The 26,546-nt window shown below is 42.7% G+C and overlaps 19 protein-coding genes across 19 annotated transcripts; 8 read left to right on the plus strand and 11 right to left on the minus strand.

Moving 5' to 3' along the window:
- Positions 1 to 236: 236 nt before the first annotated feature.
- Positions 237 to 1,805, plus strand: HPODL_01409 (CPS1 Vacuolar carboxypeptidase yscS; the record flags this gene model as incomplete). The annotated part of the gene is made up of 1 exon (XM_014077918.1): positions 237 to 1,805. The coding sequence occupies one exon, from the start codon at positions 237 to 239 to the stop codon at positions 1,803 to 1,805; it is 1,569 nt and encodes a 522-aa protein (XP_013933393.1).
- A 76-nt stretch (positions 1,806 to 1,881) lies between these two features.
- On the plus strand, positions 1,882 to 2,660 carry HPODL_05293 (Proteasome subunit beta type-6; the record flags this gene model as incomplete). The annotated part of the gene is made up of 2 exons (XM_014077919.1): positions 1,882 to 1,969; positions 2,014 to 2,660. 2 exons carry the CDS (start codon positions 1,882 to 1,884, stop codon positions 2,658 to 2,660), a joined length of 735 nt encoding a protein of 244 aa, XP_013933394.1.
- A 12-nt stretch (positions 2,661 to 2,672) lies between these two features.
- On the minus strand, positions 2,673 to 3,311 carry HPODL_01410 (ER lumen protein retaining receptor; the record flags this gene model as incomplete). The annotated part of the gene is made up of 1 exon (XM_014077920.1): positions 2,673 to 3,311. The coding sequence occupies one exon, from the start codon at positions 3,309 to 3,311 to the stop codon at positions 2,673 to 2,675; it is 639 nt and encodes a 212-aa protein (XP_013933395.1).
- A 91-nt stretch (positions 3,312 to 3,402) lies between these two features.
- Positions 3,403 to 4,257, minus strand: HPODL_01411 (uncharacterized protein; the record flags this gene model as incomplete). The annotated part of the gene is made up of 1 exon (XM_014077921.1): positions 3,403 to 4,257. The coding sequence occupies one exon, from the start codon at positions 4,255 to 4,257 to the stop codon at positions 3,403 to 3,405; it is 855 nt and encodes a 284-aa protein (XP_013933396.1).
- A 364-nt stretch (positions 4,258 to 4,621) lies between these two features.
- HPODL_01412 (Superoxide dismutase [Cu-Zn]) lies at positions 4,622 to 5,125 on the plus strand (the record flags this gene model as incomplete). The annotated part of the gene is made up of 2 exons (XM_014077922.1): positions 4,622 to 4,634; positions 4,674 to 5,125. The coding sequence occupies 2 exons, from the start codon at positions 4,622 to 4,624 to the stop codon at positions 5,123 to 5,125; spliced, it is 465 nt and encodes a 154-aa protein (XP_013933397.1).
- A 94-nt stretch (positions 5,126 to 5,219) lies between these two features.
- Positions 5,220 to 6,059, minus strand: HPODL_01413 (uncharacterized protein; the record flags this gene model as incomplete). Its single annotated transcript, XM_014077923.1, has 1 exon — positions 5,220 to 6,059. The coding sequence occupies one exon, from the start codon at positions 6,057 to 6,059 to the stop codon at positions 5,220 to 5,222; it is 840 nt and encodes a 279-aa protein (XP_013933398.1).
- A 201-nt stretch (positions 6,060 to 6,260) lies between these two features.
- On the plus strand, positions 6,261 to 7,016 carry HPODL_01414 (Superoxide dismutase; the record flags this gene model as incomplete). Its single annotated transcript, XM_014077924.1, has 1 exon — positions 6,261 to 7,016. The coding sequence occupies one exon, from the start codon at positions 6,261 to 6,263 to the stop codon at positions 7,014 to 7,016; it is 756 nt and encodes a 251-aa protein (XP_013933399.1).
- A 34-nt stretch (positions 7,017 to 7,050) lies between these two features.
- On the minus strand, positions 7,051 to 7,761 carry HPODL_01415 (uncharacterized protein; the record flags this gene model as incomplete). The annotated part of the gene is made up of 1 exon (XM_014077925.1): positions 7,051 to 7,761. The coding sequence occupies one exon, from the start codon at positions 7,759 to 7,761 to the stop codon at positions 7,051 to 7,053; it is 711 nt and encodes a 236-aa protein (XP_013933400.1).
- Positions 7,762 to 7,829: 68 nt separating this feature from the next.
- Positions 7,830 to 8,476, plus strand: HPODL_01416 (uncharacterized protein; the record flags this gene model as incomplete). The annotated part of the gene is made up of 2 exons (XM_014077926.1): positions 7,830 to 8,240; positions 8,276 to 8,476. The coding sequence occupies 2 exons, from the start codon at positions 7,830 to 7,832 to the stop codon at positions 8,474 to 8,476; spliced, it is 612 nt and encodes a 203-aa protein (XP_013933401.1).
- A 108-nt stretch (positions 8,477 to 8,584) lies between these two features.
- Positions 8,585 to 10,312, plus strand: HPODL_01417 (CTP synthase; the record flags this gene model as incomplete). The annotated part of the gene is made up of 1 exon (XM_014077927.1): positions 8,585 to 10,312. One exon carries the CDS (start codon positions 8,585 to 8,587, stop codon positions 10,310 to 10,312), a length of 1,728 nt encoding a protein of 575 aa, XP_013933402.1.
- A 1,125-nt stretch (positions 10,313 to 11,437) lies between these two features.
- Positions 11,438 to 12,418, minus strand: HPODL_01418 (CTP-dependent diacylglycerol kinase 1; the record flags this gene model as incomplete). Its single annotated transcript, XM_014077928.1, has 1 exon — positions 11,438 to 12,418. One exon carries the CDS (start codon positions 12,416 to 12,418, stop codon positions 11,438 to 11,440), a length of 981 nt encoding a protein of 326 aa, XP_013933403.1.
- Positions 12,419 to 12,617: 199 nt separating this feature from the next.
- On the minus strand, positions 12,618 to 15,452 carry HPODL_01419 (Protein required for ubiquinone (coenzyme Q) biosynthesis and for respiratory growth; the record flags this gene model as incomplete). Its single annotated transcript, XM_014077929.1, has 1 exon — positions 12,618 to 15,452. One exon carries the CDS (start codon positions 15,450 to 15,452, stop codon positions 12,618 to 12,620), a length of 2,835 nt encoding a protein of 944 aa, XP_013933404.1.
- Positions 15,453 to 15,720: 268 nt separating this feature from the next.
- On the minus strand, positions 15,721 to 17,469 carry HPODL_01420 (serine/threonine-protein kinase COQ8, mitochondrial; the record flags this gene model as incomplete). The annotated part of the gene is made up of 1 exon (XM_014077930.1): positions 15,721 to 17,469. One exon carries the CDS (start codon positions 17,467 to 17,469, stop codon positions 15,721 to 15,723), a length of 1,749 nt encoding a protein of 582 aa, XP_013933405.1.
- Positions 17,470 to 17,577: 108 nt separating this feature from the next.
- HPODL_01421 (Pre-mRNA-splicing factor ATP-dependent RNA helicase PRP43) lies at positions 17,578 to 19,842 on the plus strand (the record flags this gene model as incomplete). Its single annotated transcript, XM_014077931.1, has 1 exon — positions 17,578 to 19,842. One exon carries the CDS (start codon positions 17,578 to 17,580, stop codon positions 19,840 to 19,842), a length of 2,265 nt encoding a protein of 754 aa, XP_013933406.1.
- Positions 19,843 to 19,891: 49 nt separating this feature from the next.
- Positions 19,892 to 20,992, minus strand: HPODL_01422 (Pyruvate dehydrogenase E1 component subunit beta, mitochondrial; the record flags this gene model as incomplete). The annotated part of the gene is made up of 1 exon (XM_014077932.1): positions 19,892 to 20,992. The coding sequence occupies one exon, from the start codon at positions 20,990 to 20,992 to the stop codon at positions 19,892 to 19,894; it is 1,101 nt and encodes a 366-aa protein (XP_013933407.1).
- Positions 20,993 to 21,230: 238 nt separating this feature from the next.
- HPODL_01423 (uncharacterized protein) lies at positions 21,231 to 22,238 on the minus strand (the record flags this gene model as incomplete). The annotated part of the gene is made up of 1 exon (XM_014077933.1): positions 21,231 to 22,238. One exon carries the CDS (start codon positions 22,236 to 22,238, stop codon positions 21,231 to 21,233), a length of 1,008 nt encoding a protein of 335 aa, XP_013933408.1.
- Positions 22,239 to 22,269: 31 nt separating this feature from the next.
- On the minus strand, positions 22,270 to 22,777 carry HPODL_01424 (Cell division control protein 31; the record flags this gene model as incomplete). The annotated part of the gene is made up of 2 exons (XM_014077934.1): positions 22,270 to 22,671; positions 22,703 to 22,777. The coding sequence occupies 2 exons, from the start codon at positions 22,775 to 22,777 to the stop codon at positions 22,270 to 22,272; spliced, it is 477 nt and encodes a 158-aa protein (XP_013933409.1).
- Positions 22,778 to 22,837: 60 nt separating this feature from the next.
- Positions 22,838 to 25,126, plus strand: HPODL_01425 (CAP-Gly domain-containing linker protein 1; the record flags this gene model as incomplete). Its single annotated transcript, XM_014077935.1, has 1 exon — positions 22,838 to 25,126. One exon carries the CDS (start codon positions 22,838 to 22,840, stop codon positions 25,124 to 25,126), a length of 2,289 nt encoding a protein of 762 aa, XP_013933410.1.
- An 8-nt stretch (positions 25,127 to 25,134) lies between these two features.
- Positions 25,135 to 26,479, minus strand: HPODL_01426 (Phosphatidylinositol N-acetylglucosaminyltransferase gpi3 subunit; the record flags this gene model as incomplete). Its single annotated transcript, XM_014077936.1, has 2 exons — positions 25,135 to 26,425; positions 26,460 to 26,479. 2 exons carry the CDS (start codon positions 26,477 to 26,479, stop codon positions 25,135 to 25,137), a joined length of 1,311 nt encoding a protein of 436 aa, XP_013933411.1.
- Between the last annotated feature and the right edge of the window lie 67 nt (positions 26,480 to 26,546).

A 26,546-nucleotide genomic window follows, 5' to 3' on the forward strand; every position in this document is an offset into this window, starting at 1 on the left:
GATTTTCACTTTTTTCCTAATTAGGAATGTCTCTAATCAAAATCCGGCGGTGCTGTACATATAAAAGAGTTCTTCACCCTGACTGTTCAGCATATTTGAGTATGCAGGAAAAAGACGTTTCTGAGATGCCTGCTAACAGTCAAAGGCGTCAGAGAAGCCAATTGGCTCTCCGCAGCTTCTTAACGATACTGGTTCTTTGCGTGTTTTACCAGTTTTTTCATCTATCCCCATCATGTATGATGCGGTCGAAGGAGCCACTCTCGGCATATTTTTCCACTCCTACAGAGTCTACTGATGAGCCATTGTGTCCCTTGTATGACAAAGTTGAATTCAAGGATCCAGATACCAGTGTTTACATCCTTCACGATGATGAATTTAGAAACAAATCGGTCTCAAGATTGAGTAAAGCAATTCAAATTCCGACCTGGATTGACGATGAAGGATCAGACTTCACAAAGTTCACAAAGTTCCATGAGTATCTAGAGACCGAGTTCCAAAACGTCTTTGACGCAGCCAATGTTTTCAAGGTCAATACCTATGGAATTGTGTTGGAGTTCAAGGGCTCAAACTCTTCGTTGAAGCCTGCTATGTTTGCTGCCCACCAGGACACCGTGCCTCCTGGAGATCCTCAAAACTGGGATAGAAGCCCATTTAGTGGCCACTATGATGGAACTAGAATCTATGGTCGCGGCGCAAGTGATTGTAAGAATCTGTTGATTGGTTTGTTGGAATCAATGGACTACTTACTTGCAAAGGGATTCAGCCCCGAGAGAACTATTATTTTTGCATTTGGATTTGATGAAGAAAGCAGTGGAAAATATGGTGCCTCTCACATAAGCAAGTTCCTGTTGGAAAGATACGGTCCAAACTCACTGTACCATATCATTGACGAAGGGTTTGGCGTTTTCATGGAACTGCAAAATAAGCACTTTGCTATGCTGGCCACCGGCGAGAAAGGTTACTTGGATCTTGGAATTGAGGTGTTGCAGCCCGGGGGACACTCTTCGATGGCACCAGACCATACAGCCATTGGTACAATGTCCAAACTGATCAGTAGATATGAGGACAGATTATATGATCCTATTCTCGTCAATGTCAACCCAACACTGAACACTTTGCAGTGCGTAGCAGAATATGCAGACATTGATGAGAGTTTGAAGAGAGACATTTTGAGAGCACACTTTGACGAAAAGTCCAACGAGAGAGTCATCAAGTTGCTTTTGGATGATAAAATCACTAAGTACAACGTTTTGACGACTCACGCAGCAGATATTATCAACGGTGGAAACAAGGCAAATGCTCTTCCGCAAAACGTCACTGCGCTTATCAACCATAGAATTGCTCATGGTAACGACTTTGACACCATCATGGATCGAATTACGGGGATTGCCATAGGTGTTGCTAGAGAGCATGGTCTGGGATTGGTTATCGAGGATGAGATCCTTATTGAACCTACCCTGGCAGGCTCGATCAATATCAAGGCTCTTTACAAGCTTGAGGTGGCACCTGTCACGCCTATCCACGACGAGATTTGGGCTTCCCTGGCAGGTCATTACAGAACTTTCTATGAAGACATCACTTATCCAGAGAAGTTTGAAGATGATGTTCTTGTTCTTAGTGCTGGTATCATGACAGGCAACACAGACACTAGACACTACTGGGACCTTACTGATCACATATTCAGAGGACAACCTGGATTTACACCAATGACCTCTGGAGTCCACGGCAACAACGAATACATTGATGCCGACTCCCACTTGCACATTGTTGCATTTTATTACAACTATATCTTAAGTATTTCTTGAAATAAATCCTTACACGGTGTGAATTTGACGATTTTAATTTTTGGAAGGCAAAAGATCTTGAATAAATAGGCACTCAATGATGGCACAGCCTGCAACCTTGGCATCTGAATATTCGAATGAGGTTCCTCTTCAACCAATAGAGCACAGATTCAACCCATATACTGGTAAGTATGGTCTACCAATGGCTTTTGTGATTCTAACCTTATAGATAATGGTGGTACCGTGTTGGGAATTGCAGGAGAGGACTTTGCCGTCCTAGCAGGTGATACCAGAAGCACATCCGGCTACAGCATAAATACACGTTACGAGCCAAAAGTCTTTGATGTTGGTAACAATCTCCTGTTGACAGCCAATGGGTTTGCTGCAGATTCTGCCCAACTGATCAAAGTGTTTAAAAACCAACTGGAATGGTACCACTTTGACCACAACAAGCCAATGAGCACGCAGAGCGCAGCTAGATTCATACAGCATCTTCTTTATGGAAAACGGTTCTTTCCTTACTATGTCCACACGATTTTGGGAGGATTGGATGAAGAAGGCAAAGGTGCTATTTACTCATTCGACCCTGTGGGATCCTACGAAAGAGAGCAATGTCGTGCAGGAGGGGCAGCGGCCTCTTTGATTATGCCATTTCTGGATAACCAAGTTAATTTTAAAAACCAGATGGACCCTGCAAGTGATGGCAAAAAACGGAAACCAATACGTTTCCTTTCATTAGAAGAAGTCATACAATTGGTGAGAGATGCCTTCAGTTCGGCCACCGAAAGACATATACAGGTTGGTGATGGATTGGAAATTTTGATTGTGACTAAAGACGGAGTGAGGACAGAGTACTATCCACTTAAGAGAGATTGAAGATTTGTAAGTTTATTGAGGTAAATTGAAACCGATGTTCTTGATAACTTTTTGGTAGTAAACATAGAAGAAATCTGAATACACCAGTGTCTGAATGATACCCGTTGTCAGTGCCAACTTATCCAAATGTCCTTCGGCGAAATACCTGTAGAACCAGTTTGGGATATACAATGCTCTGTAAAGACCCAATGCGAAAATATAATGGATAGTAAGCAATTCAGACTCTCCACTCTTCTGGAGCATGAACAATTGCGGCAGAATGCACACAGACTCGAGCCAAAGACTGAAACTCCACAGGATCTCGGTGATGGTGAACTTGTGGTTGAAAATCAGACCAAGGACAAAAGATGGCGCAATCAAATATTGAATCTTGAAATCATCACTGTATTCTCCGATGTTTTTGGTAAACTTTTTGAGCAGAAAAATCGTGTAGATAGACGATGAAATGAAGAATATCTTCATAAGAGTATTGTACAGCGACACATAACTGTAAAATAGATCCAAGTATCTGGTCACAAAAACCAAAGCATACAAGATGTTGGTTTTCAAGGAAATGCCTTTAGCAGACTTCCTCGTCCAAATTGTGTGAAGGAGAATGAAGATAGATGCCAAATGGCTCAGATCTCCCGCAATTCGGAAAATATTCAGCATGTCTCTATGCTTCTTGTTTAACACGCAAATAAATTTTGTTTTTCTATCAGAAATATACAATTTATCGACCGCCTCCTTGCACCAGGTACCTTCAAAGATCGCGATATTGTACGTCCACATCGGCGTCCTTGGTCTCTTCCTCAACCTCAGTAAAGTCCAAGCTGCTTACCAATGAAAATTCTCTTTGCCCCGCATCCGATCCCATTAGCATCTCAACAATTTCCTCTGGACCCACGTCGTGATCCAATCTGAACGGTTTATCATTGTCTTGACGATTTTTAGGGAAATAGAAAAGAGTAGGATACTTTGCAACCTTGAATTGTGCCAGCAAAGCGTTGTTTTCGGCCTTGGAAACATCTACCGCTCTGAATAGTGTTCCATCTTTCACCTCATTTTTGTAATACTGAGCTAACCTTTCGTAAAAAGAGTTGTGAGCATTCTCCCAACGCTCGACCCACGGAGCGTAAAAAACGAGCATAACGTCGTTTTGTAATTTCTCAAACACTTCTTGGTCGATATTCTCCGGTGATACGTCGACAACGGTTCTTGGTGGGTATATGGGATGAATACCCGTCGCATCTTCGAGATATTCGATCATCTTTGAGGTAGTCCGAATACCTGTGTACGCTCCGATATCATCTCCTTGGGCAGAAAAGAGTTTGAGTGTGGGATACCCGAAAAGTTTGTACTTGTCACGGATTCTCTTGTTCGTACGGCCATTAATCTTAAATATTTGCAGACTAGTGCCCTCATATAAGTCCACTAGCGGTTCGAAATGGGGTTCCAGTTCCTGACAATGTTTACATCCGGGAGCGTAGAAGTAAACAAACGAGTATTTGCCCGGCTGACCGAAAACTAGGTTTTCAAAATTCGAGTCATCCACCTCTACAAGTGAGGCGAGTGCCACACCACACAGAAATAGCAATCCGTGTAATAACGATCTCATGGAAAATGATCACAGTTATCCCAAATTGGGATATTTCGGACTTTAATAGCACAGCCTGAAAAATAATAGAAAATGGAACTTGGATTGAGCAAATATTACGATGAGCAAATATCTCTGTTCAACGGCTTAAAAGGACCCATAAATCTCTTGTATAGATACGATATAATTGATAAGATGTGTTGATAAGATTTATGGTATTCGAAACTGGTTTTTGAATTTTGGGGGTTTGTCATGCCTTTGCGCAACTTGCCTTTCTTCCTTCCTTATGTCAGCGGGTAGTGCAAATTAGTAATTGCCACCAATAAGATAGCTCTAGAATATTTAAGACTCCGAACAATCTCAGTTTCTTAAACTTCTAACGAAAATGGTCAAAGCTGGTAAGTAGGAAGAAGATTAGCCAATTGCTAACAATGCAGTCGCTGTCGTGAGAGGAGACTCTACTGTTAAGGGAATTGTTACTTTTGAGCAGGCTTCCGAGTCTGAACCAACCACCGTTTCATGGGAAATTTCCGGTAACGATCCAAACGCTCTGAGAGGTTTCCATATCCATCAATTTGGTGACAACACTAACGGCTGCACTTCTGCTGGACCACACTTCAACCCATTCGGCAAGAACCACGGTGCACCAGAAGACTCCGAGAGACACGTTGGTGACCTTGGTAACATTACTACCGACGCCAATGGAGTTGCCAAGGGTGCTAAGCAGGACAGCCTGATCAAGCTTTTCGGTGAGAACTCCATTTTGGGAAGAACCGTCGTTGTTCACTCTGGTACCGATGACTTGGGTAAGGGTGGCCACCCAGACTCTTTGAAGACTGGTAATGCCGGTGGTAGACCAGCCTGTGGTGTCATTGGATTCTCTTCTTAAGTGTCTTATATGGAATGGGTTGTCCCCGAAGTTTTGTATAGTTGATCAATTCAACTCCCATTAAATTCTTTACCGCAGTTGTAGTCTATTTACATTATTCGCTTTCCCAAAACATCAAACCGGCCCCAGGTCCAGAGCTGTGTCTACTAAAGTAGTCAAAGTCAATGGACACGGCATTGGCTAGCAAAACTGCCTTTTGATCGAGAGTCATTCCTTTTTCAGAAACGGGGTAGTATAAATCTTCCAGCCCCTGGAAGCTCAACGGATCCATTCGAATCACATAAATGCCTGTGTCAGTGAAAAGTTCTCTTGCAAATCCAACAAAATTCCTCGAAACAGCGCCCAATATCGTTCCATTCTCTGCCCTGACGGGGAACTCCCAGGATAAGAAACCAGAGTCAATGGCTCCAAACTGGTCGAATGCGTCGTCACCACTGGCTTTGAACAAGTTATATCTTCGTCTCCACAAATGCCAACTCTGAACAGACTCTCCAATTAATGCCCCATCAGGATAGCGGGAGTCTATCACATTTGGAAGAAAGGCCTTGATGTGAGAGTTGATGAAGCTGAACGGTCTTTTGATAGTCATCAAAACGTTGCCGTAGTTGTCTAGGAGGTCCACAGTGAACGGACGGTGAAGTCTGTATATTTGCCTCATTATTGCTTTGGTGAACCCAAAGTCGCGCTCCAAAAGCCAACCCAACTGATTGCCCATCGAATCCATGAGAACGTATCTATTAGCCTGCTCAAATCCCAGAAACAAATTCATGTACTCAATTTGTCGTTGTATAACCAAGGTGGGTTGTGACAATATCGAGGCCAAAGGGTCTGAGTGACTGATGATTCCTCCGGGATTGGGTGTATGCACATAGCTAGTGTGAGACGGTGATCGCGAGTAATCCTCTGTCCCATAGCCACCGGTCATCTTTCTCATCCCATACCGGCCGCTATACCACCTGCTGCTCCGAATACTGGAGCGGTTGCCTCTCCACTGCCTAGCTGCTGTCTTTACTGAGCGTATCAGCGGAGACCACATATTGTTTTGCCTTTGATTATATTGGAGTTTTTACTTCTCCCGCACTACCTTTTTCAAGGCTCTAAAATTTTTCAAAGCTTCCTCATCGCCAGCTTCAGGATGCATTTGTCTAGAGTGTTTTCGAGGGGAATTCACCTGGTTCCCAGGCTCAAAAACCACCAGCAGTGGTCACAAGATGGAATCAAGGGCTTGATGTCTCCAAAACAGTACAAAACGAGCTGGACAGACTACCAGAAGTATCTGACCACCAATCTCACTTTCAAAACCATTGGAACCGAGCACGAGACAAGAACGCCATTAGCTATCACCCTGGCCACTGCGAAAAAACCCGAACAAGGCCCACTGTTCCACTTCGCCTCGCAATCTCACAACAACCACTTGTTCTTCGAACAACTGCAGGACGCTTCTACTGATCCACCGGCGCTCAAATCGCGTCTCGAAAGACATATCACCACAGCATTTGGCTCACTAGAAAATCTCAGAAATGACTTCTTGTATGCCGCTGATACACTGACTGGAAATGGATGGGTTTTTCTTGTGGAGACACAGGAGAAAACGGTTAAAATTATCTCTTGCAACAATGATGGCACCCCATACTTGTACAGCAGAAACCAATCCTCCGACCTTAATGGCGCCATCAGCATTGAGGACTTCGAAAAACTCATTTCCAACAAGGATAGATTAAGTCGGAAAATTAAAGACTATACCGTTCCCCTACTGGTTTGCAATGTATGGGAGCACGCCTACATCGAGGATTATGGAGTCAACGGTAAAGCCGATTACCTAGAAAACTTCTGGAACTGTATCAATTGGGAGATTGTTAACAACAGACTCTTTGTTAATATAGGTCTCTAATGTACATAGACATAAATCATGCTTGGATCAATATCTATTCTTCAAGCTTGTAATCATCGTAATCACCACAAAATAGCAGTGTCTCGCGCAAATATGAATCATTGTACACATCAGATTTGGAAAGTGAAGATATGAGACTAATATTGAAACTGCTCAAGGCTAGGTTCTTTTTTATAAGATGAGTATATCTTTCTTTCAACCGCTCCAGTTCCGGAATCTGCTCTTCCTCTCTAATTTTATTTTGAAAAGAGAGGTTTTTATTTTCCTCCACCAGATTTAGATAGTTTTGTACCAATTCACGAAGCCCTCCAAGGCTCTCGTTCACATTTGCGATTGTACCATCAAGGAAACTATGAATACTATCGTTTTTGTTTAATTCATCCATAAGAGACTTATTGGACGTGTCGCATTCTTTTGCTAGTCTGGCTATATTAGAATCAGTTTCAGTGTGGATAGCGCGCAGTATGGGATATGTTATCATGTGCTGTTCTATTATGCGAAGCCTGATATTCAGCATTTTCTCCAGAAATGAATTTACCGTCTCCTCTGAATCCTTGTTGAGAATTTCTGCGTGCAGATGAGCCAGTTGAAGATCTGGCATTTTGTGCAACGCTTCATCGAACTCTTTCTCAATCGTCTGCGGAAGCTCTTCCAATTTGACCCTCTTCGTTGCCACTAGCAGCTGATCTATCACTGATACCAGTTGTCTGTAAACTTGGGCGTGCTCGTCTTCCAATGAAGCCATGTCGCGTAGTTTGATAAACAAACTATTTTGTCACAATAGATTAATTTTTTTTATTTGGTAAATTCCTCATGTCGTTCAAGTTTCCTTCGATATATGATTTTCCTCCATTTTTTACTAAGCAGGTACATAGTCAAACGTTGGAAACACAGAAGTCCCACTGGATTCAACTGATATTAGATTACTGCAGATTCAACAAGATCTGGATATTATCATTGAACGGGGAGTCAGGAGACTCAACGCTGGACCACGTAGATCCTGAGGACGAAGATGATGATGACGACTACGCAGAAGTGACCAAGCAGTCTCTTTTTACGAATAATAAGATTGACAGAAGCCTAAAAAGTGACTTCATTATGGAAATTTATAACGAAATGATCTCCAAAGAGAAAGCCGAATGGGTGAATCCCAAAAATCACAAGCACGGAATCATCGTCTATTGGCATACATTAGAGGAGTGGGCAAACATAATTTTTGAATGGGTAAGTGTATCTCTGTCAAATATACTAACTCTCAGATTGACATTACAGGGCAGAGCAACACCGTGCTGACATTGTACGAATTACGCAAGGGTGACCTGGCAAAAACCCAGGAATTTTATGGAATGAACCCAACGGTCCTAATAAAGGTTTTGAACGTATTAGTGAAGACAGATAGAGCGCAAATCATGAAAGACGATAACGGTAAAATAGCTGGGGTCAAATTTAGTGATAAGTAAAGTCGATAGACGCACCGTGTCGCGTCGAAAGAGAAAAAAAATGTTTAAAAATTTTTTGGTTTCATCTGATAGTCTTTCTTCCTAAAGTTCTGACCACACAAGATTATCATGAAGTACGTCGTTGTTTCTGGTGGAGTTATCTCAGGTATTGGAAAGGGTGTTTTGGCATCCTCCACTGGTATGCTGTTGAAAACTCTTGGTTTAAGAGTCACCTCTATCAAAATTGACCCATACCTGAACATCGACGCAGGAACTATGTCTCCTCTAGAGCACGGGGAGTGCTTTGTTCTGGATGATGGTGGAGAAGTGGATCTTGATTTGGGAAACTATGAAAGATATCTGGGTATTTCTCTCACTAAAGACCACAATATTACCACAGGCAAGATCTACTCTGCTGTGATTCAAAAGGAAAGAAAAGGTGACTACTTGGGTAAAACTGTTCAAGTTGTTCCTCATATCACTAATGCCATTCAGGACTGGATTGAGCGTGTTGCCAGAATTCCTGTTGATCCATCTGGAATGGAACCAGATGTCTGTATCATTGAATTGGGTGGAACAGTTGGTGATATTGAGTCTGCTCCCTTCGTTGAAGCCCTGAGACAATTCCAGTTTAGAGTCGGACATGAAAACTTTGCGTTAATTCACGTGTCGCTTGTCCCAGTGATTCATGGCGAGCAAAAGACGAAGCCTACCCAAGCTGCAATTAAAGATCTGAGATCTCTTGGTCTTTCTCCAGATATGATTGGTTGCAGATGTTCTTCCAAATTGGAAAAGCCCACGATCGACAAGATCGCGATGTTCTGCCATGTTGGTGCTGAGCAGGTTCTTGCCATTCACGACGTGAACTCTACCTACCATGTTCCGCTCATTTTGAAAGAGCAAAAAATGATTAATTATCTGACTAAGAGGTTAGAACTTCACAAAATGCACATTCCTCCCCTGATGGTTGCCAAAGGTGAGGAGTTATACAAGAACTGGGTTGAGCTGACAACACAGCACGATAGATCCTACGAGAAAGTCACCATTGCAATTGTCGGAAAGTACACTAATTTACATGACTCGTATTTATCTGTGATCAAGTCGCTCGAACACAGTGCAATGAGATGTTCCAAGAAACTGGAAATTGTCTGGGTGGAGTCGGGCAATTTGGAACCCGAAACTGAATTGGTGAACAAGGCTGACTTCCATTCTGCGTGGCAGCTGGTTTGTAAAGCTGATGGTATTTTGGTTCCTGGAGGTTTTGGTACTAGAGGTGTTGAGGGAATGATTGCTGCTGCTAAATGGGCGAGAGAAAACAATATTCCATATCTGGGTGTTTGTCTTGGACTGCAAGTGGCTGTTATTGAGTTCATCAGAAATGTTTTGCATGTCGAAGGTGCAACCAGCGCTGAATTTGTTCCGGAGATCGCTGATGAACAAGCAGCTGTTGTTTATATGCCTGAGATTGACAAGGAGAACATGGGAGGTACCATGAGATTGGGCCTTAGACCAACGTGTTTCGATTCCACTGCTGAATCTTCTATCATCAAAAAGCTCTATGGTGGTGCAGAATCTGTCTTGGAAAGACACAGACACAGATACGAAATTAATCCAGCCATGGTCGAAGCTATTGAGAAACACGGGATGAAGTTTGTCGGAAAAGATGAAAAGGCGGAGAGAATGGAGATTCTGGAGCTTGTAAATCATCCATTCTTCGTTGCTACTCAGTACCACCCAGAATACATTTCCAAAGTCTTGGACCCATCCCCTCCATTTTTGGGATTGGTTGCTGCCGCTTCTGGCATGTTGGATGAAATCTTGAAACAAGATCTGAGAAAGTCTGCTAACGATTTTTGAAGGGTGCTCGCAGATGATTTTTGTCTAATATGTACGTAAATTCGTGGAGCATGTGCATGTACCTCACTAATATAAATAGAATACATGGGGCAAGGGCCCACATCGCAAAAATGTCGACTAAATCAGATACACCTGGCTAAAGTTATGATCATTTAGACAATGATTATTAGGGTAAGGCAAATTTTGAGTTACAAAGGCACCAAAGTAAGTCATTTCAGTCTGCTGAAATGATAAGAATTATGACCATATACGATTGAGATTATTTGTACGACTTGCCATTGAGTGCTAATGCCCAGTTGATAAGCACTGAGCTCCAGATCATCTTTAGTAAAAACAAGCAGATTAGAACCTGTACTGTGCGGAAGCTTCTTAGATTTTTGAAAGGAATGTCTCTCGTATGCTGGGCATTCAAGGCTCCTGAAGATATTAGAGCAAAATAAGAGCGAACCAAAGGTGTTGGTTGTACTTCCTAACTTCAATGACTTTTGTCTTGAATAAAGGCCTAATCAAACTTTACCAGTTTCATGTATTGTGCTGGACATCAACAAAGACTAGCATCGATGATGAGTAATCACTGATGAGAATGGCGTCAATGCTAGCATTCTAATGCTGATTGGACTGTTTATGACTCCGAAATAACGGTTTCAGATGATCAATCTTAAATTAAGGATTAAATACGTTCATTGAGCGAGCAGCCAGTTATTGTAAGGTTCTCGTCTAAAGCATATCGACCTTAAATCATCATGTTTGCTCGAGTTGCCTCTGTTTTACGAATGTTCCCTTGAGTCACTCACTAAGAAAATTGTTAGAATTTATGAATAAAATAAAGTTTCACCTTCAATATGCGACGTGTTGCCTGTAAGTTTGCTTGGGAGCGAGTCGACGTTTCAGATCGTGAATGTGCCTTTGACATTTTCTGTATGCTTCAGGACGCTATCAACTCTTTCTCAAATGCGTAAGGTCATGAGGTCAATTGAAAGAAAATTGTTCATCTGAAGGAATTCGCAACGATTGGGGATGTTCGAGTTCGAAAAATCCTGAAAGCCTTCAGTACAAACGTTATTTTACCCAATTTGGCCACATACAGAGTTTGCTGTATATTATTACTGTAGAAACGTCTCAGAGTTAGTCTCTAGCAGAAAACTTGAGAACCGCCCATAGGAAACCACTGCAAAACACCGGAATGGTGAAGTTGTCGTCCCAGTTGAATATAGTAAGAGCTTCGCTGACCGATGCAACCAATCCGCACAAAAATGAAAGGGTATGTAGGCTCAGATAGCTCTTTGAGGGCTCCCATGCGAACTCGGAGTAATAGTTGACCTCAGGGTATGCTGGCACGAAATATCCGTAGAACAAGTACGACGATCCGACACCTGTAATGAATGCTGCAATTGATCCGGCAAGGGATTTAGACTTGGTGATTTTAGGTGTCAAGTGACCGTATAGACGACCGAACGTAGAGGCAGCAGTGTCTGACCAACTTAGGAGCAGAACCGCCATGACAGCGATATCCTTCTTTTGCGTTTGGAAAACTAGGCTCAACCCAAGTAGATACCACAAGGTGCCATTGTAAGTATTAATTTCCTTATCTCTCATCAAAAAGCCGACCGCACTGCAGTATAGTCGGTTGAATGTTTGTGATCTAAACCGCAAAAGATCGAGTGATAGCACTGATAGAAATCCCGTCACTAGTGGTTTGATCAACATTGGAGTCTGGACATTGATAGTGTATAAATAGAGTGTAATGAATCCGATGGAGACGTGAAATAATTTGCGCGGCACCTCGTGTTTGTGTATGAGGTTCTTGAAACGTTTGTGAGTTTCCAAAAGTATGTCTGCGGTGCTTTGGTACTGGGAATCCTGCACCGGATAGAACTGTTTGATGGGTTTCTTATCCATGTTCTCAAAGTCCGAGGATATAGAAGAAAGATCTCCCGGGTTTGTGTCACTTACTTCGGACTCTAATTCCGTATCACCTTCCTCTTCATCAAAAGTTTCCGATGCTCCATTTGATGTGTAATCTGGGTCATCTTCTTCATTATAAGAGCTATCTACCTGATCCACAACCACGGAAGGCACGGCTCTTTCATTTGCCGATTTAACCATTATTTATAAAATATGCCCTAGATTGCTGTTGTCAATGTGTGATGACAAATGTACCGTCGCCTGTAAGTTGAATTTAGTGAATACACTGTAGCTATAGGTTCCGAATCTTTATAGAATAGTTTACAATTTTTGCGTAAATGAAAACATAAATTACTTGGCGACACGTAAATTAGAAATGGCAGCGATCTCAATAAGTCCTTCATAACTCGAGTGTTTCCTCAGAAACTCTACCGTACAAATCTGCCACGAGTCCTAAAAGAACATCTAACTCATTGGTAATTGAGTTTGTGACCAGGTTGTACGTGTAGAGTAGGACAAAATCTTCGTCCGACAACACCTGTTTTTCTGAGGTACTTCGTTTGCGAATCTCGCTCATTTTAGCGAGCATCCGCTCTTTTGAATGTTCGGTAGAGGCAGGCTTGTTCGCGAGTGGGAACCCTAGCTTCATAGCCGAAGCCAACATGTAGAAAATTAGGAACACGCGGTTCTCAAGTTCTGACATCTCACCTGCTAAACTTTGCAGCACCGAGTGCTCGCTAGGTGTAAGCTTTTTATTTATCTCGATGATGGAGTTCAGATTCTCAAAAGCGTCGATTATCCGAGAAGTTGAAATTAGCAGTTTTTCGTAGATTCCTATGGGGAATGGTCCTTTGAGTCTAATCTCCATCGGAGCCTGTTTGACTAACGTCTCCAATTCAGACATGATCATATGAATAGTCTTCCTGTCCCTTATACCAATAAGCTTGTATTCATTGTGTTCGTCGACCTCGTAAGCAAGTGGACCACTATGCCAAATGATGCCCATCCGCAACCATAAAATGGAGAGTCCTCTACGTATCCTGCTTCGTGCAGAATTAGGGAACAAAGACATCGTCACGATCAAAGCCCAGATGACTCCAAATGAAACACCCAGAAAACGGTGAATAGCAATTTCAAATATGATCGGGTTGTCTCCTCCCTCATCATCATAGTCGGGCACTTTATCTATCACCTTATTGGCCATTGTCCACGAATACAACACGGTTAAATTGTAGGTGAGAAGAATAAACCTACCGAATGCATTATTTGCTTCCCAGTTGATGATAATGTAGAAACACCCAATCGAAAATAGGAATCCCACAACTGCCATTAGTACTGCACTAGGGTATAGTAAAACCCAAACACAATAGGCGGTAAATGCCCCTAAAAAGGTTCCCAAAAACCTCCACTTGATTGTCATGGTGGTACCTCCAACTGACTTATTCATTATAATGCAGAATGTCACCAGAGCCCACTCGCCTCGCCAGTCATCAAAGAAGTCTTTCGTCTTGTCAATGTATGCAAAGATGGCTATGAACAGTGAGCCAATACCCACTCTCAGGCCAAATTGTACGTCCACGCTTCTCAGGATTTTGACTATTCTCCAAACTCTATAATTCAGGGACATTTTGGCACTATAATCCTCATTAGTCCCTTGAATTCGCGATATCATATCATTAATAGTACTTCTTCGTGGAGTAGTGGACGACAGATGAAATGAGCGTTTCCAAAACTTTAAAAACTCAAAGCTTTTTGTGTCATTGTGAGTGGACACGGCATTCAGCTCCTTCAAAATTCGCAAGTACTCAAAAAGCTCCGAGGAGAATTCCAACAGCAGAAAAGAAAAGTTACCGCACGATGCGGCCACTTCTTCCTGATCAACCTTGGAATCAAAGTCCGTCTCTGTTTTGAAGAGGTCTTGCTCGTATAATTTCTTGAGGGCCTTAAGTTGGTTCTCGCTGTACAAGTCCTTTGCCAAAGACAAGCTTTTTGAGTACTGTTCAACAGCCGGTTCTATCTCGTTTTCTGAATTAAATGGAACACCACTTAAGATTTGTCTAACAGTATACGAGAAACTTTTGATAGACGGTCCCAGATAGTAGACAAATAAATCAAATAGGTCTTTGGAATTTATTGCAACCGCTTCATCATCGTCAAAGTCGCTCTCATTAGATGTGTTCCCGTCAAACTGTTCACTGTAGTAGCTGCGCAAGGATGTGGTCTCTGTTTGAACATGATTACCGGTGTCAAGAAGCTCGTACTTGAACTCGACAGACATCCTCATTCCAGCCATGGTCATCCAAAGCTTTCCACAAGACTCCACTAGATCTTCGAGCAAGTGATATTCTTTTTCCTTTCCTTTCAAATAGAGTTCGAATTTGGCTTCTTCTAGGTATTTCTTCAGGTTTTTGAGGCTCGACTTGACCTTCTCAACCAGTACGTTTGTCTCGGTCGATCCTATGTCGTCGTACCCTAAAAAGGACCTTGATACAATTTTGAGGAGACGGGATTGTAAATTTGCATTTTCGTTCAGGTGTTGTTTCAATTTAACCTCAGCAGACGTTGGCCACAACAGATAACAGGTCAATGCCGAAACAATACATCCTGCTAGAACAATTCTGAATATTGACCCGATTTTTGTCCATGGCACAACGCTACCATCTTGGCTACCTTCTTTGATGACGCATGAAATGATGACTATGGCGCTCAGCGAACAAGCGGTGTTGAATGTGGGCTTACTGACCCACTGTTTTGTTAGTGATATCAAACCAAGAGCAGCACAGCTGAATACGAGATCAATACCATAACCGAGCTCAGGGCTTTCCATGTTATATGACTTGGCTGAAATGCTCATTAGTATCACCGAGATCGAAAAAGCAAACGAGAGGGCCAAGATCACGAAAATCAAAGACTGAATCATAGACCCTTTTGTTCTTGTTGGATGGAAATAAACGACAATTGTGCAAATTAAATGCTTAGAATCGGCATTTCCTAATATACTGGAAAGCGTCGTCGAGTAGACAGCCCAGGATGCAACAAAATAGGCCAAAGCTCCCTTTAGCACTCCTTTGCAAGTGTCAGAAAAAATCATGCTTTTAACTCTACCCTGAAACCCTTGGTTGCTATCTTCTAGTTTCGGCCTGTTACTCTCTATTTGACTTTCCAGCTCAATCTCATCCTGTGTCTGGTCCCAGAATGAATACGATCGCTGTATTTTCTGGCCCGTGTCAGCCATTATAATTGAACTTCGACGGTGAATATTGGCCCTTGAAAGTGACGAGTTATGTCTCAATGATGGCCGCGCTTGGCCACTCACTGCTCTGTCCATCGGAAGAAAGGCTGCTGACTCTCCGAATGTCGGGTCGGAATACCCAATAGACATTTCTTCCAAGGAACGTTGAATCTTATCGTGGCAAAATATTTTACACAGCCATTAAATAGTCTTGCCAGTTCGTTGGAATTTGTAGTTATCTTGCATGTAGAAGCGCATTCACTATATACAGTCACTCGTAGTCTAGACCAACAATGTCCTCAAAAATCTTCTCGCATGGAACAACAGCTTTCATCCTTGCGCAAAGAAGATAAGCACCGCTGAGCTTTCTGTGCAAACTGTACGTCTCTTCTGGAGGTGGTGTAAGACGTTCATTCAACATTAACTTGATATTTCCGCGAACACGATCGGTCACTGTTTGATTGGTAAAGTCATAATCAGAACCCTTGTTGTCAACCGGAGAAAATGGCTCGCCTAGCGCTATAATCGACTCAACATGGGCCTGTGTCATGCTGTCAGTTTCCAAACCGGTGAGAAATCCCATATCTTTGGAGTACGTTTGGACTTTATCATAATCTTTCTTCACGGAGGCGCGCAAACAGTTGAGATACGTGGTAATGAAGTCTTTCTTAAAATCCCTGCATGCTCCGAAATCCAAAAGCTCGATCTTGTTAGTCTCTTCGTTGTAAAGGAAATTGGCCCAGTTGGGATCTGTTTGCATAAATCTAAATTTGGCTATTTCTGTGAGCGTCAACCTCATGATATTTGATGAGATCCAGTTTTTCGTCTCCTGAGGCCATTCCTTCTTCATAATCTCGATACCTCGCATTTCTTCCATCGTTAAAACATGCTCGTCACTTAGTTCATGATAAACTTTGGGAACCACGAAAACAGGATCATCTTTCAACAAGTCGCCAAAACGAGCAATATTCTGAGCCTCTCTAAGATAATCACATTCCCACTTCAACTCGACCCTTGCGTTGGCGACACTTTTCTCGAGAAACAATCCCGGTGGAAGCAGTCTGGATGCTGTTAAAAGAGTCAAAATATTATCAAGGTCAGAATCTATGCTGTCCGCCACTCCGGGGTATTGAACTTTGACCACAACCCTTTCATGGGTGTCCTTAGTGATTGCCCGGTGAACTTGTCCGATGGAAGCTGCTGCGATAGGTACATCGTCAAAAGAAGCAAAATACCGACTTCTCCAGCCATCGCCAAGCTCAAAAGAGATGACTTTCTCTAGCTGTCCCGACGGCATGTAATGAGCGCTATTTTGAACACGAAGGAGGATTTGCTGGATTTCAGGAGGCAGCACTGATGCGTCTTGGAAAGAAAGCATCTGTCCGATTTTTAGCGCAGCACCACGCATTCGACTAAACTTGCGAGCAATCCGCTCAATGTTCCGAGGAGACATGATCATGGATCCAACAGGCTTGGGATCTTGACCTTTCGCATAACTCTCGGCGCTCTGTCGAAGTACGTCGAGTCCAACTCCTGCAGCCAATGTTCCGTAATGAAATAGTCGGCTGATCCTTGAAGATGGCACTGATGACTGTGACATTTCGAAATCTGCCTTTTCAGCCTCGCCGATGACCTTTGGTTTGGCTTTGGAGCTATCTTCATTATTCAAAAACCTAGTGGTGCCAAACTCTCTCTTATTGGAGATGTCACTTTTTCGGTTTTTAGGCCTCTTGCTGTTTGTTAGAATATCATTTTGTTTCTTTTCAGCCTGCTTGACACTCTTAGATTTCTCGCGAGCTGCTTGGAACACGTCATATTCATCCACTTGCTGATTATCTTCATCTAGGGGCTGCTTTTTGGCCTTTTGCGACATGGCCCGGGCATCGGCATATAGTTTGTCATTACCTAGAAAGTTCGAGAGTAGTGAGCAATTGGCAACAACCACACGAACACTTTCCTTGACAACTTTACTACTACCATTGGCAAGTGTATATGTCTGGTACAAGAATTTAGAAGACATGAAATTGAAACACGGTCTGGTCTATCTTTCCAACAGCTCAAATTAAACTTTAAACCTTTACATTTGCTTGAAATTTTGAAAAAAAAAAATTATTTTTGTTCTAAGACAATGGGGGAATCATCAAGACCTAAGAAGCGCTCCAAGATAACTGAGACGTCGATTCCTCAGATAGCTGCAGAAAAAGCAGAGCACGAACTTGCTATTCATCCTCATATGAGGGAAAAAGAAGAGCTTGAAGTCTATAATGGAGGTGAATTTGACATTTCTAAACGTAATAAGACTACAGCTAAATTCGCCAAGAAACTTGAAGATGGTGAGAAGAACCCGTTCACAGGTAAGCCTTTTTCGCAAAAATACTTTGACATCCTGAAAGTTCGTCGAGAATTACCAGTTCACGCTCAAAGAGACGAGTTTCTGAAGATTTTTCATAAAACTCAGATCATGGTTTTTGTTGGTGAGACAGGTTCCGGTAAAACCACACAAATCCCTCAATTTGTGCTTTATGACGAGATGCCGCATTTGAGAGGCACCCAAGTTGCATGTACACAACCTAGAAGAGTTGCAGCTATGTCGGTGGCAGCCAGAGTGGCAGATGAAATGGATGTGACTCTAGGAGAAGAAGTTGGTTACAGCATCAGATTCGAAAACAAAACATCGAAGAAGACAATCCTGAAGTACATGACCGATGGTATGCTTCTCAGAGAGGCGATGGAGGATCACGATTTGAAGAGATATGGATGCATAATTTTGGATGAAGCGCATGAACGTACGCTTGCAACTGATATTCTCATGGGACTTTTGAAACATGTCAGCGTTAGAAGACCAGACCTAAAAATAATCATCATGTCTGCCACTCTGGATGCCGAAAAATTCCAGAGCTACTTCAACGATGCTCCATTGCTGGCAGTTCCTGGTCGTACTTATCCCGTTGAAATTTATTACACTCCTGAATTCCAGAGAGATTACCTGGATGCTGCTATCCGTACGGTCTTGCAAATTCATGCCACTGAAGATGAAGGTGACATATTGCTGTTTTTGACAGGTGAAGAGGAAATTGAAGATGCATGCTCGAAAATATCTTTGGAGGGTGATCACTTGATCAGGGAAGAGGGGTGTGGGCCGCTTTCTGTCTACCCGCTGTATGGTTCACTGCCCCCTCATCAGCAGCAGAAGATTTTTGAACCAGCCCCACAGCCATTTAAACCAGGTGGAAAACCAGGAAGAAAAGTCATTGTGTCCACCAATATTGCGGAGACTTCCCTGACGATTGATGGTATTGTGTATGTGGTTGATCCAGGATTTTCGAAGCAAAAGGTTTATAACCCAAGAATAAGGGTGGAGTCGCTTTTGGTTTCACCCATCTCCAAAGCCTCGGCGCAACAAAGAGCAGGAAGAGCTGGTCGTACGCGTCCTGGAAAATGTTTTCGTTTATACACAGAAGAGGCCTTTCAGAAAGAGCTTATAGAGCAGAGCTACCCGGAAATTTTGAGAACCAACTTGTCTTCCACCGTGTTGGAACTTAAAAAACTAGGCATTGATGATCTTGTGCATTTTGATTTCATGGACCCCCCTGCTCCAGAAACTATGATGAGAGCTTTGGAAGAACTCAATTATCTGGGATGTTTAGATGATGCCGGAGACCTCACTGCACTGGGACGATTGGCATCGCAGTTTCCACTGGATCCGATGTTGGCTGTTATGCTGATCGGTTCTCCCGAGTTCAAGTGCTCGGAGGACATCCTGACGATTGTTGCTATGTTGTCGGTTCCTTCTGTTTTTGTTCGTCCATCAGGAAAGTCAGCTAAGGCTGCAGCTGAGGAGGCCAAGAAGGTGTTTGCTCATCCTTATGGAGATCATCTGACACTTTTGAATGTTTACAACGCTTTCAAATCGGAAGAAGCACAAGAAATTGGCATTAGCAAGTGGTGTAAGAACAATTTCCTGTCTTACCGATCTCTCAAATCCGCCGAAAATGTGAGATGGCAGCTCTCAAAGTTGATGGAGAAATACGATTTGGAGCTTAATTACACCGATTACGATAATCCAAAACACCATTTAAGGCTGCGCAAGGCATTGGTTGCTGGGTTTTTCATGCAAGTCGCCAAGAAGAAGAGCGCAGGAAAAGGTTACATCACCGTGAAAGATAATCAAGAAGTGCTGATTCATCCATCGACCGTTCTTGGGCAACAAGATGAATGGTTGATCTATAACGAATTTGTTCTGACGTCCAAGAACTATATTCGTACAGTTACTGCGATCAAGCCAGAATGGCTAATAGAGTTGGCTCCAAAATACTACAATCTTGACCATTTCCAGAAAGGAGACGTCAAATTAAGTCTCGAGAGGGTTAAAGCGCGCGTGGACAGAAAATAGAGTTGAATTCAATATAATATATTTTTATGTAATTCTACAATTACCCCCTCTAAGCAAACTCACCCAAGGAGAGAACCTTCTCGATACCTCTCACAACGGTTGGAGTGTCTGGGAAAGCAAAATCTTCCAGTTCTTTGGCATATGGGGTTGGAACTTCACATCCTGTGATTCTCTCAATTGGGGCATCTAGGTAGTCAAAACCTTCGGATTCCATCACTTGAGCACAGATTTCTGAACCAACACCGAAAGCCGGGAATCCAGCCTCAACGGTGATAGCGTGATTGGTCTTCTTGATGGATTCAATGATAGCTGGGACGTCCAATGGTTTGATGGATCTGAGGTTCAAAACTTCAGCAGAAACACCATATTTCTCCTTCACCACCTTAGCCGCCTCAAGGCAGAAAATCAGGTTTCTAGAATGCGAAACGATAGTAACGTCTGAACCTTCGAGCTCAATCTTGGCCTTGCCAATTGGTAGAACGAAGTCAGGAGAAGCAGCCTCCTCGGACATTGGGAAAGACTCACCGTACAACAGTTCGTTTTCCAAGAAGACGACTGGGTTAGGGTCTCTAATAGCCGCCTTCAGAAGACCCTTGCAGTCCTCCGAGGAGAATGGAGAAATCACCTTCAAACCTGGAATAGATCCGTACCAAGCGGAGTAATCTTGAGAATGCTGGGCAGCAACACCTGCAGCAGCACCATTTGGACCTCTGAAGGTAATGTTACATGGTTGTTTACCACCAGACATGTAATAGGTCTTGGCTGCAGAGTTGATGATTTGATCAATGGATTGCATGGCAAAGTTGAAAGTCATGAACTCGCAGATTGGTTTAAGGCCAGACAATGCAGCACCAACACACAAACCGGTGAAACCCATCTCAGTAATAGGAGTGTCCACAATTCTTTTTGGGCCGAACTTATCAAGGAGCCCTCTGGAAATCTTGTAGGCACCGTTATACTGAGCAACTTCTTCACCCATCAAAAACACATCTGGGTCTCTGTCCAGTTCCTCCTGCATGGCGCTGTTCAAAGCGTCTCTAACAGTCATGGTAGCTGGACCAGCGCCAGAAGATGCTTTTCTAATGTTTTTTCCAATGGAGGACCTCAATAAGGTCGACGCAGTCTTCGCGGTATGAGCAATTTTGGACATAGTTTTAAGAAAATTTAGCTTGTTTTCTCGAGGTTTGTATCTCTAAATGGACTTGAATTCACGGAACTATTCCAATTGTTGGAGAATATGCGCTAAAACTCGCCGAATTTATTACCTTCTTGTCAACTCAAAGTACACTTGGTGTCTTATCTCCCCACTGGGTAATTTTTTTTCAATACCGGATCTCTTCAACCCATCGCTACAGGTGTACGGGTGCAATTATTTTATATTATACTAGCTATCGAGAATTGAACAAATCCGCCCACTCGTTCTGCATGCAATGAAGAACTGAGATGGACAGTAGCGGACAAATCATCATTCTCATTGCAGTGGATTGCTGATCCATAATCCAAGGTTTAGTTTCACGCTCAAATACGAGACAGCATAAAAAGTTTGTAAGGAGGACAGCTCCGACTATGATGATTGCGCAAACGTGTATGATGACAAGCAATATTAGCGTTCGCTGTTCAGAAAGACTGTTGGTGAGAAAGGAATAGTAATTCACCATATTGTTGAAATTGATTGTCGAATAATGGCACAATTCGAAAAGACAACCAAAAGCCGTGAGCCATGCCTGAAACGAGCTCATAAGCGTGAGGCCATTTTGTGAATCGTTCATAATTGTCAATTGTGCCCTGTAGAGACTAAACAATGACCCCAGCGCGATGGATATGAAAACGATGGTCAAAAGCGTCATTGACCAAAAATATTCTCTCTCTAGATGCATTTCATTGACTATTCCAACTACTTGCACAATCACCATCGATGCCTGTGACCAGATGGCTACCAAGTAGAAGGATGCAAAAGTAACAAATTGGGAAGACCTAATTCCAAGGATATTCTCTACACCCACTAAGGAGATTAGAAAATTGATAAATATCATGGTTGGTGGTTTTGATTTGTACAGCGATAATCTTGTGATTAGCTCCTGTTTGGAAAGCTCCGTTAACATGAACTTCTTATCTTTCCAGCTCAGGTACAAAGTAACCGCAATGGGAAGGGTGCAAGTTAATGCCGCAAGAGTGTACTCCACAACATTAGACGTGCTAGGGCGTCTGCCCTCTCGATCAACAGATATTGTTCTCTCAATAACTTCCGTTTGCTCGAGCTTTTCAACGTCTTTCATACTAAAGGTGAATAAGAAGTCTAGGATATTTCTGTATCCTTTATTTGGCGATGCGCCAAATTTCAGGGCTGTGAAAATAGTGGGGACGGCAACAACACTTTCAAGTTTGCTGATAACCATATTAAGAAGCTCGTTTAGCTAGTAATACATTTTAGTTCTCGGTACATATATTAATGAACTCTTCCTCGTTAATTTCTCCATCCTCATCCAAATCAAATTCATCAATCATCGCCCGAAGTTCATCGTCTGTCAGATTTTCACCCAATTCCTTGGCAACGCGCCTGAGATTTCGAAGACTAATTTTTCCTGTCTCATCGTCGTCAAATAATCTGAACGCGCGGCGGATCTCGTCTATCGGATCGCGCTCAATGATTTTATTCCCCACGTATTGGAAGAAATCCTCGTAGTTGATCAGCTTGCGGTTGTCTGTATCGTATTCGTCTATTATGTTGAGAACCTCTCTCTTGGACATGTCGAATCCTAATGCTCTCAAGGCCACCTTCAGTTCGTGGTAGTCGAGGTATCCATCACCATTCATGTCAAATAGAGTAAACTAAGGTTAGATCACTTCTCTTCATACTTACAGCCTCCCTGATCTCCTGTTTTTGCTCATTGAGAAGCTCAACTTTCATCTGTCTTCCGCTTTTCAGAGACGACATGATGATTTAGGTAGTTGTTTTCAATTAAAAAAAAAATACGCGATCGCTTGATTTTCTTATATGCACAATATCAATGATAGAGTGGTGTTGAATGGTGTGGAAGGAACTATTAAATATATAGGTCCGACCCAATTCCAGCCAGGTGAGTGGATTGGAGTTGAGCTTGACCAACCTGCTGGAAAGAATGATGGTTCTGTTGCTGGCGTGAGATATTTTCAGGCACAAGATAAACATGGTGTCTTTGTTCGTCCTGCAATGTTGCAGTCGCCCAACTCGAGTGACATTCGCCTGAAGGTAATCATTAGATCCCTAGAAGACAAGTTGTTGAAACTACGGTCGGATATGAGCGATCTTATGGCTCAATTGGAATTATCAAAAAGTACTGTGGTTTCCTTAGAGGAATCATTGGAGCGAGAGATCATGGAAAAAATGACACTTTCTGACCGGCTAGCTGCCTTGCAAGACAAGACAAACGAGATCTCAGTCAACTCAGTGAGGCGTGGAGATGTTGACAGCGGCCAAATAGAGCATTATGTCAAGGAACTCGCCAAGCTAAAAGAATCCAACGACCAGCTTCAAAGCAAAGTATTGTCTCTAGCTGACGCGGAGGTAATTATTGACTCGCTAACAGTTCAGAACGCTGACTTGACAGACGAACTCTCAAAATGTAAGGTTGCGATAAAAGAGCTGGAAAGCCTTTTGGAACTTGATAAAGATCTGGAGCAAAGCCATTTAGAGATAGGAAATGAATTGCGGGCTGAAATAAAGCAGGCATATGAAAAGTTGGAGCAAGAACAAGCTCACGTCAAAACTCTTGAGACGAAAGTTGCAAAACTTAATCAGCTACTTCAGCAGAAGCATTCGCAACCAGAAAAATCAGGTGTTTCAAGCGAATCGACCGAAAAGCTTCTTTCTCAATTGAAGCACCACGACTCTCAAATATTGCAACTAAAACATCAGTTGGAAATACAGCAGGTCTTACATAAAGCAGAGCACTTGGCTTTGGAAGAGTATTCGAATCTCCTTTCAAGATCTGAAGGAGGCTCAGAAAACCTACAGCAGATGGCCCAGCTTGTGAGATTTAAAGTTTTGTGCCACCAGTTCGAAGATTACAATATTAGTCAACTAGGACAGGTTGCAAGTATTGATGATTATTTCCACCAATCACAATGTCTTCGAGACGCCTTCTCATTAGGCCGTCTTGCCTTAGAAGCTGGTTGTATAATAAAAACTTGCGAATATCACAGAGAGGTGCCATCTGCTCTTGTGAAACAAGTTTCTGGACTTTTGGAAAGATTTGATAAAATGCTTGAAGCACACGAGTATCACGAAGATCTCATATTTCCATTTGAAGGTCCTGTGAAGAACAGGGAGGAGGTCCTCAAGCAAATGCTGCTGGCTGTCCATAAACTTGAATATTGTCTTCTTTTGAGTGGTCTACTACAGGACGGATTATCATTGAACGGAACAAGGTATGGTTTTAGCGCCGTGAAAGCTGCTATTGAGGATTTGATGGGGCAGCTCGATGGTCATATTCGTGCACTCGAAACCCTGGAGAAAAATGGGCAAGGGCTGATGAATGGGCCTAACATTCGATTTGAAAGTATAGACGATCTCTTTGCTGCTCTTTGCGATCTAGATGAAAGAATAAGGGCTGGGGAGCAGATCACTCTGTTTGGAGAGCCGATTAGAATATCCCCAACTAGGCTAACCCTCCCTGAATTTGAAATTGTCGAAATTCCAGCATCCACAAGTTGGTTCATCGGACACAGAGAGGTCCAAGATGATACAGCGAGCGAAAAACAAGCTCAGATTATTGAAGAACTTCAAATGAAGATCTCTGTTCTTCAAGCAAAGTTGAGCAAGCACCAAACAGAGGAATTGCAATTGATACAGCTATCTAAGTCTTTTGAAGAATTACAGTTAGAGAATCAAAAACTAAACAAAGAGTACATGGGAGCACAGGAAAAGTACAAAACAATTTTGAAACAGCTTGATGAAACAACCAAGAAGCTGCAACTCTACGGGGATGATAAAACTCGTGGAGTGTACGAAGAGTTTATGCGACTAGATAAAATGCAACTCATAAATGAAATTTCAAGTCTGAGGACGCTGGTAACCAAGCTTGATACTTCCAGGACTATCCAAAACCGTGACCTACAGTTTGCCTGTGACCTTTTACCTGACCTTAGTCCAATTAAGTGGGATCTTGGTACCAATATCGAGGAGATGGTGAGCGCTGATGAGCTATCTGCCAACATTAAGCACTTTCAGATCCCAAAAATCACAGAAAATAACTCAAATGCATTAAATGGCTACACCAAAATGCTCAACATCTTGATGGGATGAAAACGCGCTCATTTACCTGTCTGGACTTTTTTCCGTGGCCATTTCTTCACCTTGTCTATATCACTCTCGGGCCACCACCAGTTTAAAAACTCGAGAATAAATAAATCGACGACCACGCACAAGATGAACAGTAAGCCAGCCCAAGGGCCACAATTGTAGTACTTAATTAGCACATCCACAAGCGAGGCAGCCTCTCTCTCAGAAACCATGTTGTACACCTTTTCTGTTCTCTTGGCGATATCGCCCCAATCGTACATTTTCTTTACTTCTTCGTGAAAACTGCTTGTATCAATTTTGTTTTCTTTAAGCTTTCTCACTGCCAGATTCACAGCATCAACCAGTGACTCCTCATCCGGATCAGCGAAAACAGTCATTTTATTTGGCAGGACTTCGGGAATACCTCCAACTTTGGTTGTTACCACTAGCAAACCACAAGAAGCAGCCTCAACCAGAACGGTTCCAAAAGCTTCAGTTAAAGACGGGTGCAAATATATATGTCCCTGGACCATCACATCCCGAACCTGTTGATGTCGTATGCTTCCAATTAGTTCGACTCTATCTTGTAATTGGTGTTTTTCCCTCATTTGCTCCAAGTCAATAAACTTCGGGCCATCGCCAGCAATAAGGAAGTGTATGTCAGGTCGACTGGAGCATAATCGGGGTATAATTGCGGTGAGAAGGTCTGCTCCCTTGTTTTGGAACAGTCGCGAGATCACAACAACAGTGATCTTATTCAATGACGGTTTGACCTCTGCAGGTTTGAAGTCATCAGCTATAACAGCATTTGGAATTACCGAAACTGAAGAGGGATCTAAGCTGGCTCTCAGAACCGTGTTCTCCTTGCACGTATGGCTAACACATATCACATGACCGATGTTGGTGAGAGTGAATTTTAGCAGTTTGTTGCCCAGGATCGAACCCACGTCTGCAAATCCAAACAGCGAATGATCTGTAAAGACCGTCTTGATCCCCATCGTGTTGGCGTGCAAGATTGCCTCGTGACACATGGAGCTGAAGGTACCATGACCATGAACTATATCGATTCTCTCGCGGATCAGGATTTGACGAAGTATGGGAAACAACGAAAACACCGTTGGGAAAGTTGTTTGTCGGTATATGATAAAAAACGGGACATAGTAAATTTTGAGGCCATTGGTCAACATTCGAACTCCTGTTCTGTCGTCATATGCGTGGGTGATTACTACAACAGAATGTCCCCTGGCTATGAGCTTTTGCGAAAGGTGGTATATATGGAGTTCCATGCCTCCCGGTTGTGGGTAGAAGAAATCTGAAATCATTCTAGACTGTTAGGGATCAATAGAGGTCTACTTACGCGATGTTGTAACTCTTCATGGTGACAGTAATTCAACTTTTTTTTGTCGGCAGTGCATCAAGATTTATCAGAATAATTGTTTTTCAA

The sequence above is a fragment of the Ogataea parapolymorpha genome, chromosome VI, assembly GCF_000187245.1.
Source record: "Ogataea parapolymorpha DL-1 chromosome VI, whole genome shotgun sequence".
Taxonomy (NCBI): Eukaryota; Fungi; Ascomycota; class Pichiomycetes; order Pichiales; family Pichiaceae; genus Ogataea; species Ogataea parapolymorpha.